General features: G+C 39.6%; 1 protein-coding gene across 2 annotated transcripts in view; it reads left to right on the top strand.

The window, feature by feature from the left end:
* The first annotated feature begins 869 nt into the window (after positions 1–869).
* GK (glycerol kinase) overlaps positions 870–18,279 on the top strand; it is a 270,759-nt gene continuing 253,349 nt past the window's right edge. For both annotated transcript variants that reach the window (XM_053707603.1, XM_053707602.1), the window contains exon 1: positions 870–1,020. In XM_053707603.1, the coding sequence (XP_053563578.1) occupies positions 943–1,020 (78 nt within the window). In that variant the 5' untranslated portion in view covers positions 870–942. The remainder of the gene's footprint in view (positions 1,021–18,279) is intronic.

Below are 18,279 nucleotides of genomic sequence, written 5' to 3'. Positions count from 1 at the left end.
AGAATGTTGTCTCATTATTTTCAGTGATAGCATTAGCCTTATTTAAAATACATTGCACATTAATTGAAACCAACGTTACGCCATTTAACACAATATATTATGAAACACATTAACAATTGTAATAGAAGGTTCATATTCTGCAGAAACAAAACATACATTTCTATATGTGTGACTTAATTTAGCGTAAATGCCCAGCAAATATGCTATTCCACCTTTAGCCAACAAAGGGGTGGGAATCGGTGCTGAAAGATTTTCAGGGCTTCAGAATGATACTGGGAAGAGAATCATTTGATTATCCTTTACAAATGCTGTACTCAGAGGACTTGTGATTACAAATCAAATGACTGTAGCCCCAGCTGATGGTGTACTTCTCTCTCACATGATCATTTGAGTTCAGATACAAATTCCACCATTGCTTAGTTTACTTCTCACTCATGTTTTCCTGTTAAGGTGGATTATATTCGTGATGTCCCGTTAATCCTCAAGCTATATACTGAAATAATGCAATAATAGCCTACGTATGAATCTACAAAGTTTACAAAACTACTTAGAAGATTATTCTTAACAGTTTTTTCAGTAAATAACCAATTCCAAATGAATACAGTCAGCTTTAAATAAAACAGTAAATAAATAAAGAAAACGATTCTTGCATGTGTATTGTGATGAAATTAACTTTTGGCATTTACAAAATATCTCATTATACTGAACAATTTGTAGGTCATTTGAATTCTTGACTGAATTATTGAAACAATTTAATTTAACAGCAGTTACAGAATGGTTAATCCACCTTATGTGAACACATAGGAAAAAGGTAGTGACAGAGGCAAGGGGAGGGGATTGGAGTTGCATGCTGGCTCCTGACAGAGAGATACAGGATTTGATAGTACACTAGTGTGCGCCTGCAGTGTGAGAGGAGAAGCGGTTAGAGAACACAGAAACAGCATGGCCGCTTCCAACAGGCTGGTACTTGGACCTCTAGTAGGGGCTATAGACCAAGGCACAGGATCTACCCGCTTTCTGGTGAGTCAAAGGGGCGTGCATGATACACTTAATGCTCTGCTGACTTTTGTGATTGCATTTCTGTACCATCTATGTATTGTATAATTGTTGCCGGTGTTCCTGTGATTTAATAGATGGTAAGGTAACAATATTAATGAATCATAGGGGGTACGCTTCATAACCGGCTCAAGGTTATGCCACACTGCGTGACTACAGCCTGGGAAGAATCACTTAACAACCATCTGAAGTGGTGGGCATATGGTATGAATGTCACTTGAGGAGGCTGCACCGCGAGAATGCCACTAGGAGAGGGCACACTGCACTGATGATAGAAAAAAAAAAAAGGATAAATGAATAACTATCAATGAAATGACACTTTATAGGTCGCATAGAGGTTTGCTGGAAGAATACCACTCATAGAGGGTGCACTGATTGCCATTAATGAAGGGCATAATAGACTTATTGCTTGAATGCCACTTGATGAGGGCACACTAATGGATGATATACTAGTAGTGTACTGTGATTGGCAGGCACAAAGATATATATATATATATAAATTAAAAAAACATTTACCATCATCACACCAAGAACAAAAACAGTTTTTAAGCAATTGGCATTAATTTGATTACAGCCATCATATCCTCCACAGGCCACTCAACATAACTTGCCCTTGTATTGGGGTTGGAGCACTCATTTAAACGTGTCACTGTCGTACATAAGTAGGGGTGAAAAGTTTTATAGGAACTTTCTTCATGGATAATTAATTTTTATTGACAGCCATTGTGTAATATTAACTATATACAGGTGGCCCTCGGTTTACAACGGTTCAATTTGCACCGTTTCAGAATAACAACCTTTTTTTTTTCCAGTCATGTGACTGCTATTGAAAAGCATTGAGAAGCAGTGCATTGATTAAAATAGCCAGTAGGTAGAGCTGTCCGCTTGTGTTGCAGCAAAGATATGCAAGCCAAGCAAGCTGAAATTAATCAGTTTAACCAGACCTGAGCTATCGAGCAGATTTCAAAGGAACAAGATCTTCCTGTCTATAAATCAGTCCAGATTGGAATGCATAGAAAGAACTGTTTCCAGAAAAATGCAAATAAAATCTGTGTTGTGTGATTATTTTATTAGGTTTATAATGCTGTTTAGCAAATGTTTTTGTTCATTTAACTTAGTTTAATTATATATTCTGTGTTGTGTAATTAATTATTTTATTAGGTTTATAATGTTCAGCATTTAAAGTCTTCATTTCAAAGCTTTAAAAATAATGTATTAGGTGTTACTCATGACAATTTTGAGAGGGGTCTGGAACCTAACTCCCTCACTTCCATTGACTTCCATTATAAACTGGGTTTCAATTTACAACAGTTTCGATTTTATAACCATTCCTTCTGGAACCTAACCCCGGCGTAAACTGAGGGCTACCTGTATTTGTTATTTCACAGTATTTTCAATTTGATCCCCATTATGTTGTCACAGGCATATAAAAGTATTTAACAGGAGCCACAATATAAATACATTCAGTAATCAGTTTTGTTAGTTTGCCTCTTTTTAAACATTGGCCCCAACTCGTTTGTGTTGATTATTCTGGTTTACTACATAAATAAAATTGTTTTGGTTCTCAGAACTGGACAAAACATTAACCTATTGCATGCTAAAGAGAAAGCAAGCTTGTTTGACAGCTTTAGAAAGGCTGTTGACGCCACAAATCTATACTCCTTTGTGTTGATGTCACACATTCATCTACCCCAGAAAAGAAAACCGAGTTTGTCCAATGGGACAGAGTATTAATATTATTAAACCCCAGTGTAAAGAAATTAATTTTTTTTAAATAAAGCACTTATAGTTTAAAAAAAAAATAAATAATTGTTCTAATGCGAACCCTTGCTGACTTACTCCTGTATTGGGCCTCTTTCACATGCTTTTTTTTTTTTATTAACTTTCACAACAAGAGACTGCTAATCCATGTGGGCCATATATATATATATATATATATATATATATATATATATATATATATATATATATATATATATATATATATACATTGTGCTCTCTCCCATGAAGTTGTGAATGACACTGAACTTATTGGCTAAAAAAGTCAATAGATAATAAATAAATAAAATGTCATGTGATCAGTGGGCTGTCAAAAGAGGTTTGATACAAGGTAATCGCAGAGGTCAAAAGTATATTAATATAACCATGTTGGCTGTGCAAAACTGGGGAATGGGTAATAAAGGAATTATCTATCTTTTTAAACAAAATATTTGGAATAGATTGTCCCTTTTTATATACCGCATGATGTAGAACTACTTCGGATTGGCCCAAAGGGTTAAACCATATTCTAGGACAGTTTCTGAATTCCAGTCCTCAAGGCACATTAACATAACAGATTTTCAGGATTATCCTAGGTGAGAGCAGGTTAACAATTATGGTTACTCCTTGGTTGATTATTTTACCTGTGATATAGTTAAGATATCCTGAAAATCTGACCTGTTAGTATGCCCCGGGAATGGAATTTAAAAACACTGTTCTAGGACAAACTGGTGCACAGGAATTCGGTGAACAATGATACTTGTCTTTAATACTGAGGGACACTTGATCACACACCTACATAATAATGGACTGAATTAATTTGTAACTGCACACAGCAAAGAAGACTAGATACATGTGCATTTTTAACCCCTTAAGGACAAGGCCATTTTCAATTTCCTTCCCTTAAGGACCAGGGCTATTTTTACATTTCTGAGGTGTTTGTGTTTAGCTGTAATTTTCCTCTTACTCATTTACTGTACCCACACATATTATTATATACCGTTTTTCTTGCCATTAAATGGACTTTCTAAAGATACCATTGGTTTCATCATATCTTATCATTTATTATAAAAAAAATATAAAATATTTTGAAAAAATGTAAAAAAAAACCCACACTTTTTCTAACTTTGACCCCCAAACAGGGCCGCCATCAGGGGGTGACAGGGGTCACTCCTGTCAGGGGCCCAATGGGCCAGGGGGGCCCCATGAGTCAAGAACTAAAAAAAAAATTTTTTTTGGCAGCCACCAGTGGGTACTACAGCAGAGTGCTAATTGATCATGGGAAATGTTATTACAAGGAGTAAAGTATTAGTATTTGAGAGGATTTTTGAGTGTGCACTAAACCACTATGCACAGTGTGAGACAGACTTGGAACTTTGTACAGTGTGTGCCTGAGTCAGACGGCAGATCACTTTCATTTGCAGAGGAGGTAGGACTTACTTAGCAAATTTTTTTTATTTCTTTGTGGAATTTTGGATTGTAACTTCAGTGTGGTAGTAGTTGTATGGTGGGGCCAGGGGTCCATAAAACACATTGTTTTTAGCAATATGTAGCAGTGTATTTATGATTATTTGACAATGCTGTAGAAATTCTATATTTAAAGCCATGTAGAAATGTTTTCTCCTCAATACACAAATGGTAGGTGCCCTTTTGGCAGATATTAGTTTTTTTTATTACTATATATATTTTCATTACATTCCAGTTTACTGCCCCTTTATGCAAGGACTTTCCAGATGCAAGGAGGCATTTTATCTAAGAGTTTTACATCTGCATAAAATGTTACTCTCAGACTAAGATTGCTCAGTGTTTGAAATGAGACAGGTTAACTTAACTGTTCAGTTTACACTACAGCTGACTTAATTTTTAAATACATACCAATAAGTCTAAATCCTGCATTTAACCAGATCTAATGGTATGAGTATCAGAGCTTATGGTTCCACCAAGACCATATAGAGTACAGCATTTTCAAAATACATAAGTACAGCTGACAGATGGGAACATTTGTACACTATATTTGAAGTGGTGCTCTTGGTTGGGTTAAATGGGGGAAAAACAAACAAACATATGTCAACCTTTTAAAAGTACTTTTCTTCATATAACCATCTACCCAGATCATTAATATACAATTTTGAATTCACAGAATTATTTTTGTTTACACATTTACAAATATGATTCTTTAAAAAGTGTTCTCTTAATTTCTGCAATTTTTTTTATCATGCATGTCACACACTGTTGATTTAGGGGTTTGTGTCTCTATGAGTGTGTATGTATTTTTTCTTCTGTGGGTCTCTCTATGAGGGTGTGTGTGTATGTCTTTGTGCATTTTCTGTGGATGTCTGTAAGGGTGTGAGCATATGCCTTTGAGCTTTTTCTATGGGTGTCTCTGCGAGGGTGTGTGTATGTTTGCCTTTGTGTATTTTCTCTGGATGCCTCTGTGAGGGTGGGTGTGTATGTCTGTTTTCTGTGGATGTCTCTGTGAGGGTGTGTGTGTGTATGTATGTATGTCTGTGTTTTCTGTGGATGTCTCTGTGAAGGTGTGTGTTTTCTGTGGGTGTCTCTTTGAGGGTGTGTGTATGTGTTTGTGTATTTTCTGTGGATGTCTCAGTGAGGGTGTGTGTATTTATGTCTTTGTGTGTTTTATGTGGTTGTCTCTCTGTGTGTGTATGTCTTTGTGTGTTTTCTGTGGGTGTCTCTGTGTGTGTGTGTGTGTGTATGTCTTTATGTGTTTTCTGAGGCTGTCTCTGTCGGTGTTTCCTTGGGTGTATGTGCAAGTTTGTGAGCTTGTGTGTGTCTATTGTCTGTTCCTTTTTTAGGACATTTTGACCTTACTACTGATTATTCACACCTTTCTACAGACTTTGAGACTAATGAGACCTTTATGGAAGTCACCAATCCACCATTTAACCTTTAAATTATTGCTTAGGCAGTTCAGGGCCCTTCCTTTCAGCCACTGCATGCTGTTTTCATTATTTAGTTGGCATCTTCCTTTACAAAAAGATAATCAGAACTCCATATTTTGTTTTCTAAATCACCTTTTTTTACAAAACTGTAGTCTACCTCATTACTTGTCAGGTCAATGTAATCAAGTGCTGAGTGTCTGTTTGGGTGTCTGTGTCTGAGTGTGTTTGTGTGTTTCTTTGCGTGTCTGCTAGAGTGTTTATATGTGAATCCTTATGTGTGTGTGTGTGTGTGTGTTTCAGTGTATGAGTGTGTCTGTGTGTTTGTATGTTACTACCTTTACAACATTTCCAAGTTTAAATAGACACTTAAGAATAAAGTGCATATATATTTTAGTCAAATGGTCAAAAATTGCACATGTCAAAGGGGGGGGGGGGGGGGGGCCCTGATCAATGGTTGTCAGGGGCCCCAAAATTTCTAGTGGCGGCCCTGCCCCCAAAATCCTACACATCAAATGCCACCATAAAACACCCATACTAAATAGTTTCTAATTTTTTTCCTGAGTTTAGAAATAACCAATGTTTACATGTTCTTTGCTTTTTTTTGTAAGTTATAGGGCAATAAGTACAAGAAGCACTTTGCTATTTCCAAACCTTTTTTTTTCTTCTCAAAATTAGCGATAGTTACATTGGAACACTGATATCTGTCAGGAATCCCTGAATATCCCTTGACATGTATATATTTATTTTTAGTACACAACCCAAAGTATTGATCTAGGCCCATTTTGGTATATTTCATGCCACTATTTCACCGCCAAATGCGATCAAATAAAAAAAATTGTTCACTTTTTCACAAACTTTAGCTTTCTCACTGAAATTATTTACAAACAGCTTGTGCAATTATGGCACAAATGTTTGTAAAAGCTTCTCTCGGATCCCCTTTGTTCAGAAATAGCAGACATATATATGGCTTTGGCGTTGCTTTTTGGTAATGAGAAGGCCGCTAAATGCCGCTGCGCACCACACGTGTATTATGCCCAGCAGTGAAGGGGTTAATTAGGGAGCTTGTAGGGTTAATTTCCATATAAAGGGGAGGAGAGTCCACGGCTTCATTCATTACTGTTGGGAATTAAGAACCTGGCCACCAGGAGGAGGCAAAGACACCCCAGCCAAAGGCTTAAATACCTCCCCCCACCTCCCTCATCCACCAGTCATTCTTTGCCTTTCGTCACAGGAGGACGGCAGAGAAGTGCCGAAGATCAGAGTAATCTCTTATGGAGGGTAGTACTCTTCGGAATGGGAATGGAGTTTTAAGTAGTCCTGTCAGCCTCTCAGTGAGAGCATGGATGAAAGTTAGAGTCCGGAGATGCAGGGAGAGTCTTTCTGCGAACCCATCCCGACTCATTTTAACAGCTCCACAAGCAATCGGCGTTAACGAATTTCGCTGCCTGCTTTTTAAACTCAAGTCCATGTCAGGAGCGAGGCTATTAACCTGTCACACTTGAAGGGCCGTGTTCCTGTTCCACAGCGTAGATTCTGGTAAGATCGTTTCATTTTTATTATATAATGATAACAAGGAAGACAGGGTCACAGTGTGACGCCTTTTATCTTTTAAAAGAATCAAGGGTTAATATTCCTGGAAAGGAGATTATTGAACAGGGGGGGTTTATACATGATATTGTTTATTGTGTCATTGCTGCGTTACGTGCGAGATTAGGGTCTGGCAAGGTGTGGAACTTTCAGGTGACGTACTGGAGTATGGCGTAGCTCTCTTTTTGGCGCGTTTTCTCCTTATGCAGGGGCGGTTCCTGCCAGGCATTCCATGTGACCGGGTGTGGCTATCTACTTCCTCTGTTGATTTGCGGCGCAGGAGACAAAACGGTTTCTGTATTCAGGGTCATAGGAGGTGGTGAGTGCCCCAGCCATTTGAGGTTATAAAGGTTCCTATTTATTAAGTTAATCTAGTCCTTAATATCAGCGCAAGCTATGGAGGATTCTGACGTTTTAAAGGGCTCGCCCTCTTTAACTAGGTCTCATTCCTGTGTTTATTGTGAGGATGTTCTGGTAGAACAGCCTGCTCAACTATGTTCCACATGCGTTAATAAAGTTACGACATCTAAGACTAAATGGATGTCTAGTACTACTAAGCCATCCACCTCTGAGGGGTCCCGTCCCGTGAGGTGCGTTCCCTGCATCCATCTCCTATTGCACATGCAGCCCCCCAGGGTCCAACCATTACTCCTGTGGGAGAGATTCGTTGGCCGTTAGATTCAGCGGATCAACTGCATACGGCGGTATAGAAAGTGATCCATGCCTTACCACGTTCTGCTAAGCTCATGCGTAGGGTGTACTATGGCGGCTCGGCCCAGGGGTTGTCTACGCCTGAGTATAATTCTGAGACGTTATACGATGCCCTCTCCGACTCTTTGGAGGAGCCCCCTTCTGGGTCAGAGTCCGTGTCATCTAATCTAAACCTCAAAAAAATATTAAATGTGAAAAAAACCAGTGCGCCAATAACCTGTGTAAAAAAAGTGAAGATGTCAACATATAGTACAATACTATAATATAATACCCTTATATATAAATATGGGAGTGAACATTACAAAATATATATACAGAGTAATAAAAAGTCCCAATCAAACCAATCTGGTAGATGGTGGTTAAATGAAATTTGGACAGTTCGTCTAGTCCATAATCCAGATTCAAAAGTCTGGAACAGATGGCAGGCTGCTTCTTCGAAGTTCTTGTTGGTGTCCCAAGATGTTAAGATCTGTAGATGTGAAAGATAAAAAAAGAAGGCGCCACCATGGTGCACAATCAGATGATTCAAACACGCCAAATGTACAAGTAAGACCGTACTTACAAGCTGTATGACACTTGAGAAGTGTCACAAATGCCTTCTGGACTGTTGGGAGTCGTCCAGCTAACTCACACTGATGGATGTCAGAGCAACTCTGGAACAAGGGAGCAGCGACAGGCAAACAGCATGCAGTGACCAGCCACAAGCTTAGCACCAGGCCGGATCGTCCACTTGTGTTAATGGATACACCAATGACAGTAGATACACTATTGGATACAATGTATCAAACTGACTCCAAATGTTAAATGAAGTTGTAAAATATATGATAGAATAAAGATGATGATTCGTGGCAAAAGTCTAGTAAAAACAAACAGACTTTATTTAGAGTATAGCAGCACAACGTTTCTCGGTCTTTCCTGACCGTTTCCTCAGGTGCAATATACAAAATGATTAAAACCACGAACTTTTATTGCCGAGTTTTCGGCGTCTTCTAAAATGAACAGCGCATGCGTGGAGGTGTGACCACTACAAGAGCTACCATTGGTTATCCTTATCCAATGTTAGAGGAAATAATGTTCAAGCCTCTGTGTGAAGTGTACAGCATGGGTAAAAAACTGCCACTCGTATTATATATGCAAAAATCGTGCAGGATTATATTACACGAGCACATTTAAAAGTAATATTTAAAATGCACATAGATGGAATAAGTATGTATAAATATATGTAGTATAAATACGAGTAAGAAACTAAATAGTGATATATACAATGGGAGGCTCTTAGTAGTGACACCCATCGCGCACACAAAAAGCAAACATAAAACAATTAAAACAAGAATATCTATCAATCTGGGTACAAATAATACAATATTTTCAGGATAATACATCAAAATATTATATACATAAGCCTCATATAAGATACCTAAAGTTATAGATATCTGTAGCATAAAACGTAAATAAATAAATACAAAAGTATACACATAAATAAAATGTGAGACTAGATGATTAAATGGATGGTGTGGATAAAACCTACTAATAAAACATATTTGTAAATGGCCATCTGTACAGGTATATAGGCGCCTATGCACGTTACATATCTAATGAGTATGGCTGAAACCACAACCCATAAGGCATCCCACATGAAATAAGGTATATCTATCCCTCATCATACATGTTATATCTATATTAGTAATCACATAAAGTGCAGATAATACCTACTTGTAAAACATATTTACAAAAGATATGCAAATAAAATATCTAGCTTTACATGTATATATGCGCCAATACACGTCGCATATTCCATGAATATGGCTGAAACCACAACCCATAAGGCATCAAACATGGAATGCGATATATCTATCCATCGCCAGTAATGTTATATCTATGTTTATTTCCACATAAGGCAATGGTAGTGGGAGTCACCATAAAGATACCATCAACAAAATATATGTTATAATATATTAAAAAACTAGTTAAAAGCTGCCATATCGATATTGGCATTGAGACCACCAGGGGACAAACTTTTGAGTTTCCAAATCCAAAAGGTCTCCCTTTGTCTCAAATGTAAAAACCTGTTCCTGCCCCACTTGGGTAGGATCTGTTCTAATGGGAATATAGAAAAACAATCAGTAGGTGAGGAGTGGCAAAGACTGGCATGTTTGGGAATACTATGGTTTTTGATATTGTTTTCTATGTTTCTTTTGTGTTCCCCCCACCTCTTCTTTAGGGGCCTGGAGGTCCTCCCCACGTATTGGAGCCCACATACACATTCTAATAGGTAGACAACAAAGGGAGAATCACACGTGAAATGTGAATTAATGTTAAATTTTTCTTTTGTGATAAATGAACTAAATTCGATTCTATTTGGATTTGTGAAAACACATAGGCCACAATGTGCACGATTACATTTATAAAAACCTGGTTTTCCTAGTAGTGTAGAATCCCTATTTTTAGGGGTAAAACCATTTATTTTAGGCTGATGTACTTTCATGACTACCTTGCTGGGTGCCAGCTTATTTTTTAAGGTGGGAGCTCTTCTGTAAGTACATATTGGTTGCTTACTCAAAGTGTTGGTAAGAAATGGATCATTCTCTAGGATGTACCAATATTTTTCTAAAATGCCTTTGATCTTTTTGTGGTTGTTATTAAATTGTGTTACAAATCTAACCCCGGTATTGTTAGACTCCCTGGGATTTTTGGATTTTTCTTCTTTATCGGTCACATGGTTGTCCCTTGTGTATTTAGAGAAAAAATCTTCTCTACATTTCCTTCTGGCCTCAAGGAAGCTGGTCTCAATTAAACTACTCGGAAAATTCTTTTCCAAAAACCTTTCTTTTAAAAGGTCAGCCTGTATATCAAAAGTTTTCAAATCAGTGCAGTTTCTGCGCAACCTACAGAACTGGTTGTATGGTATATTCTTTTTCCACGGTAAGTGGTGGTTGCTTTTAAAATTAAGGTAGCTATTTGCATCCACTGGTTTGAAAAAGGTTTTAGTAGTGATGTTGCCCAAATTGTCCCATTCTAATATCAAATCCAAAAAATCTATACTTGTTTCATCCATTTTGGATGAAAACTGCAGCCCCATATCGTTATCATTTAATTTATCAACAAAATTTTGGGCTTCTATAGTGCTGCCTTCCCAAATAAACAGGAGGTCATCAATGAAACGGCCATAGAAAACCAGATTCGCCACCGAGTCGGAGGAATGGATGTATCTGTCCTCAAACATGCCCATAAATAAATTGGCAAAACTCGGGGCGAATCTGGTCCCCATGGCCGTTCCCTTGATCTGCAAAAAGAATTTTTCTTGATAGACAAAATAATTGTTTTTAAGTACAAATAGGATACATTCCAAAAGAAATTTCCTTTGTTTCTCTGGCATATATATGTCTTGTTTTAAGTAGTATTCAATGGCATTTATGCCTAAATCATGGGCTATATTTGAATACAAAGACATATATATGCCAGAGAAACAAAGGAAATTTCTTTTGGAATGTATCCTATTTGTACTTAAAAACAATTATTTTGTCTATCAAGAAAAATTCTTTTTGCAGATCAAGGGAACGGCCATGGGGACCAGATTCGCCCCGAGTTTTGCCAATTTATTTATGGGCATGTTTGAGGACAGATACATCCATTCCTCCGACTCGGTGGCGAATCTGGTTTTCTATGGCCGTTTCATTGATGACCTCCTGTTTATTTGGGAAGGCAGCACTATAGAAGCCCAAAATTTTGTTGATAAATTAAATGATAACGATATGGGGCTGCAGTTTTCATCCAAAATGGATGAAACAAGTATAGATTTTTTGGATTTGATATTAGAATGGGACAATTTGGGCAACATCACTACTAAAACCTTTTTCAAACCAGTGGATGCAAATAGCTACCTTAATTTTAAAAGCAACCACCACTTACCGTGGAAAAAGAATATACCATACAACCAGTTCTGTAGGTTGCGCAGAAACTGCACTGATTTGAAAACTTTTGATATACAGGCTGACCTTTTAAAAGAAAGGTTTTTGGAAAAGAATTTTCCGAGTAGTTTAATTGAGACCAGCTTCCTTGAGGCCAGAAGGAAATGTAGAGAAGATTTTTTCTCTAAATACACAAGGGACAACCATGTGACCGATAAAGAAGAAAAATCCAAAAATCCCAGGGAGTCTAACAATACCGGGGTTAGATTTGTAACACAATTTAATAACAACCACAAAAAGATCAAAGGCATTTTAGAAAAATATTGGTACATCCTAGAGAATGATCCATTTCTTACCAACACTTTGAGTAAGCAACCAATATGTACTTACAGAAGAGCTCCCACCTTAAAAAATAAGCTGGCACCCAGCAAGGTAGTCATGAAAGTACATCAGCCTAAAATAAATGGTTTTACCCCTAAAAATAGGGATTCTACACTACTAGGAAAACCAGGTTTTTATAAATGTAATCGTGCACATTGTGGCCTATGTGTTTTCACAAATCCAAATAGAATCGAATTTAGTTCATTTATCACAAAAGAAAAATTTAACATTAATCCACATTTCACGTGTGATTCTCCCTTTGTTGTCTACCTATTAGAATGTGTATGTGGGCTCCAATACGTGGGGAGGACCTCCAGGCCCCTAAAGAAGAGGTGGGGGGAACACAAAAGAAACATAGAAAACAATATCAAAAACCATAGTATTCCCAAACATGCCAGTCTTTGCCACTCCTCACCTACTGATTGTTTTTCTATATTCCCATTAGAACAGATCCTACCCAAGTGGGGCAGGAACAGGTTTTTACATTTGAGACAAAGGGAGACCTTTTGGATTTGGAAACTCAAAAGTTTGTCCCCTGGTGGTCTCAATGCCAATATCGATATGGCAGCTTTTAACTAGTTTTTTAATATATTATAACATATATTTTGTTGATGGTATCTTTATGGTGACTCCCACTACCATTGCCTTATGTGGAAATAAACATAGATATAACATTACTGGCGATGGATAGATATATCGCATTCCATGTTTGATGCCTTATGGGTTGTGGTTTCAGCCATATTCATGGAATATGCGACGTGTATTGGCGCATATATACATGTAAAGCTAGATATTTTATTTGCATATCTTTTGTAAATATGTTTTACAAGTAGGTATTATCTGCACTTTATGTGATTACTAATATAGATATAACATGTATGATGAGGGATAGATATACCTTATTTCATGTGGGATGCCTTATGGGTTGTGGTTTCAGCCATACTCATTAGATATGTAACGTGCATAGGCGCCTATATACCTGTACAGATGGCCATTTACAAATATGTTTTATTAGTAGGTTTTATCCACACCATCCATTTAATCATCTAGTCTCACATTTTATTTATGTGTATACTTTTGTATTTATTTATTTACGTTTTATGCTACAGATATCTATAACTTTAGGTATCTTATATGAGGCTTATGTATATAATATTTTGATGTATTATCCTGAAAATATTGTATTATTTGTACCCAGATTGATAGATATTCTTGTTTTAATTGTTTTATGTTTGCTTTTTGTGTGCGCGATGGGTGTCACTACTAAGAGCCTCCCATTGTATATATCACTATTTAGTTTCTTACTCGTATTTATACTACATATATTTATACATACTTATTCCATCTATGTGCATTTTAAATATTACTTTTAAATGTGCTCGTGTAATATAATCCTGCACGATTTTTGCATATATAATACGAGTGGCAGTTTTTTACCCATGCTGTACACTTCACACAGAGGCTTGAACATTATTTCCTCTAACATTGGATAAGGATAACCAATGGTAGCTCTTGTAGTGGTCACACCTCCACGCATGCGCTGTTCATTTTAGAAGACGCCGAAAACTCGGCAATAAAAGTTCGTGGTTTTAATCATTTTGTATATTGCACCTGAGGAAACGGTCAGGAAAGACCGAGAAACGTTGTGCTGCTATACTCTAAATAAAGTCTGTTTGTTTTTACTAGACTTTTGCCACGAATCATCATCTTTATTCTATCATATATTTTACAACTTCATTTAACATTTGGAGTCAGTTTGATACATTGTATCCAATAGTGTATCTACTGTCATTGGTGTATCCATTAACACAAGTGGACGATCCGGCCTGGTGCTAAGCTTGTGGCTGGTCACTGCATGCTGTTTGCCTGTCGCTGCTCCCTTGTTCCAGAGTTGCTCTGACATCCATCAGTGTGAGTTAGCTGGACGACTCCCAACAGTCCAGAAGGCATTTGTGACACTTCTCAAGTGTCATACAGCTTGTAAGTACGGTCTTACTTGTACATTTGGCGTGTTTGAATCATCTGATTGTGCACCATGGTGGCGCCTTCTTTTTTTATCTTTCACATCTACTAATCTAAACCTCAGGCTGCGGAGGAGCCTGACTTTAGGTTTAGGATGGAAAATTTGCGCTTTTTGCTGAAACAAGTGCTTGCTACTCTGGAGGTTCCGGAATGAAACCTCCAGAAGAACTTGCGATTCCTAAGCTTGATAAAGTATATGAGGACAGGGTGGGGCCTCAGGCCTTCCCGGGTTCCTGTTAAGATGGCAAATATTATTAAGAATGAATGGGAGCGATCAGGTTCTTCCTTTTCCCCTTCTTCTTCCTTTAAGAAACTGTTCCCCGGACTCTCAGTTGGAGCTGTGGGGTACTGTCCCTAAGGTGGATGGTGCTATCTCCACGCTCGCAAAGCGGACTACTATTCCCCTGGAGGATACTTAGTCGATTAAAGAGCCCACGGATAAAAAGTTGGAAAACATGTTAAGGAAAATGTTTCAATATACGGGGTTTGTTTTTCAGCCGTCAGCGGCTGTAGCCGCGGTATCCGTAGCTGCGACATATTGGTGTGAATCCCTGTGTGAATGGTCGAGAGGTAGACTTCCATCGACGAGATACAGGACAAGATTAAGGTGCTAAAAAACGCCAATTCTTTCATATGTGATGCCAATATGCAAATTATCCGCCTGAATGCTAAGGTGTCAGGTTTTTCCATTTTAGCTCGCAGGACTATGTGGCTAAAGTCTTGGTCTGTGGACATGACCTCTAAGTCGAGGCTGTTGTCACTGCCTTTTCAAGGAAAGATTCTGTTCGGTCCAGGATTGGAATCGATCATATCCACGGTTACCGGAGGCAAGGCAGCTTTCCTACCGCAGGATAAGAAAGCTAAGCCTATAGGATCTACTTCTCGTCCCTTTTGTGCGGACAAGGCCCAGCGCCAGCAGCCCGCCGCAAAGCGGACCAATCCAAGGGTACTTGGAAACCGTCTTATTCTTGGAACAAGTCTAAGCAGAGCAAGAAGCCCGCTGAGACAAAATCGTCATGAATGGGCGGCCCCCGACCGGTCTCTGGACCAAGTAGGGGGCAGATTATCTCTCTTCTCAGAAACATGGTTACAGGACGTTCAGGATCCTTGGGTTCTGGACGTTGTTGCCCAGGGCTACAGGATAGGCTTCAGATCCCATCCGCCCAGGGGCAGATTCCACCTATCAAACCTGTCTTCAAGACCGGAAAAGAGAAAAGCCTTTCTAGAATGTGTGGGAGATCTCTCCTCTCTAGGTGTTGTCGTACCAGTACCCCAAGTAAAAAGGGATCTAGGGTACTATTCAAATATTTTTGTGGTTCCAAAGAAGGAGGGCACGTTCCGCCTGATTCTGGACCTAAAGTGATTGAACAAGTTTCTGAGTGTTCCATCGTTCAAGATGGAAACAATCAGATCTATTCTGCCCCTAGTTCAAGAGGGACAGTTCATGACAACCATAGACTTGAAGGACGCTTACCTTTATGTGCCAATCCACAGGGACCACTTCAAGTTCCTGAGATTTGCGTTTCTGGACCAACACTTCCAGTTTGTGGGAGGCATTGCTGTGGCGCCCTTTCTGGACGACATCCTAGTCCAGGCGACGTTGTTCAGTATCACAGGATCATTCAAGGGCTCTTCTTCTTTTGCTCCAATCTCACAGTTGGAAGATCAACTCAGGAAAGAGTTACATGATTCCCAGCAACAGGGTGGAGTTCCTGGGTACGATAATAGACTCTCTGTGCATGAACATTTTTCTCACAGACAGTCGATGCAGGAAGATTGCGTCCTCATGTCTTGCCCTTCAGTCCTTCTCGAGCCCCTCGGTGGCTCAGTGTATGGAGGTGATTGGACTCATGGTCTCCAGCATAGATGTCATTCCATTCGCCAGGTTCCATCTCGGACCTCTTCAATTGTGCATGTTGAGACAGTGGAATGGCGATCATTCAGATCTATCTCAGCAGATATCTATGGATGCTCGGACCAGGGACTCCCTCTCTTGGTGGATCTGTCCAGAGCAACTGTCCATGGGGACATCCTTCTTGAGACCGTCCTGGGAGATTGTGACCACAGACGCGAGTCTGGCAGGATGAGGAGCTGTTTGGGGTGCCAGGATGGCACAAGGAAAATGGTCCCGGGAGGAGTCTCTCCTTCCGATAAATATTCTGGAACTCTGAGCAATCTACAATGCTCTGAAGGTATGGCCTCTTCTGGGGTCGTTCAGATTCCAGATCAGCAACATCTTCTCGGTGGCTTACATCAACCATCAGGGGGGTACGAGGAGCTCCCTAGCTATGAGGGAGTTGTCTTGGATCTTGTACTGGGCGGAGTCCCACAACTGCTCGCTCTCAGAAAATTCACATTCCAGGTGTGGACAAATGGGAAGCAGACTTTCTCAGCAGACAATCCTTCCATCCGGGGGAATGGTGTCTTCACCCCGAAGTGTTTGCAGAGATTTGTCTCAGGTGGGGAACGCCGGAGATAGACCTCATGACGTCCAAACTCAATTGCAAGCTACACCAATATGGGTCGAGGTCCAAGGATCCCCAGGCAGAGCTGATAGATGCCTTAGTGGTGTCTTTGGGGTTCAACCTAGCTTACATTTTTCCACCGTTACCACTTCTACCTCGTGTAGTGGCACGCATCAAACAGGAGGGAGCTTCGTTCATTCTGATTGCTCCATCGTGGCAGCGGAGGACGTGGTTTGCGGATTTGGTGGGGATGTCATCCTCTCCGCCGTGGAGGTTACCCTGGCACAGGGATCTGCTGGAATATGGACCCTTTCAACATCAAAATCTCGATTCCTTGAGGCTGACTACTTGGAGATTGAACACCTAGTCTTGGCCAAGAGAGACTTTTCGTAAAGTGTGATTGATACTTTAATTCAGACAAGGAAGCCAGTCACTTGTCACATCTACCATAAGGTGTGGAGGACTTACTTGTCCTGGTGTTAGAAGCATGGATATCCTTGGCATAAGATGAAGGTATCCAGGATTCTGTCCTTTCTTCAAGATGGTTTGGAGAAGGGTCTTGCCGCTAGTTCCTTAAAGTGACAGATTTCGGCATTGTCAGTCTTGTTGCATAGGAGGCTCGCTGAGCTCCCTGACATTCAATCCTTTGTTTAGGCTCTGTCTAGAATCAGGTCTTCCTTTAGACAGTCTGCTCCCCCATGGAGCTTAAATTTGGTCCTTAAGGTTTTGCAGAGGGTTCCGTTTGAGCCTATGCATTCTATTGACATTAAGATTCTGTCCTGGAAGGTTCTCTTCCTGTTGGCCATTGCGTCGGCACGCAAAGTATCTGAGCTGGCTGCCTTGCAATGTGAGCCACCTTATCTGGTTTTTCATGCGATTAAGGCTGTGTTTCGCACTGGTTTGGGGTTTCTTCCCAAGGTGGGTTCTAACGTAACATCAATCAGGAAATAGTGGTTCCTTCTTTGTGTCCTAACCCTTCTTCCTCTAAGGAGAGGTTACTTCATAATCTGGATGTGGTTCTTGCCCTGAAATTTTATCTTCATGCTACGAAGCATTTCAGACAGTCTTCATCTCTTTTTGTGTTGTATTCAGGGAAGCGCAAGGGGCAGAGAGCCTCTTCTACTTCTTTGTCCTTTTGGTTGAGGAGCTTGATTGACTTTGCCTATGATACAGCGGGACTTAAGCCTCCTCAAAGGATCACGGCTCATTCAACCAGAGCTGTGGCTTCTTCTTGGGCCTTCAAGAATGAGGTCTCTATGGAGCAAATTGGTAAAGTGGCTACCTGGTCCTCCTTACACACTTTTACAAAGTTTTACAAATTTGACGTTTTTGCTTCTGTAGAAGCCGTTTTTGGGAGAAATGTTTTAACAGGCTGTGGTGCCCTCAGAATAGGGTCCGCCTTCTACGCTCCTGGTTTCATTCAGTGTCCTCTAGAGCTTGGGTATATATTCCCACAAATAATGAATTAAGCCGTGGACTCTCCTCCCCCTT

Source organism: Bombina bombina, chromosome 3, assembly GCF_027579735.1.
Source record: "Bombina bombina isolate aBomBom1 chromosome 3, aBomBom1.pri, whole genome shotgun sequence".
Taxonomy (NCBI): domain Eukaryota; kingdom Metazoa; phylum Chordata; class Amphibia; order Anura; family Bombinatoridae; genus Bombina; species Bombina bombina.
The sequence above is the reverse complement of the archived record's forward strand: the minus strand, read 5'-3'. Positions and strand labels throughout refer to the sequence as shown.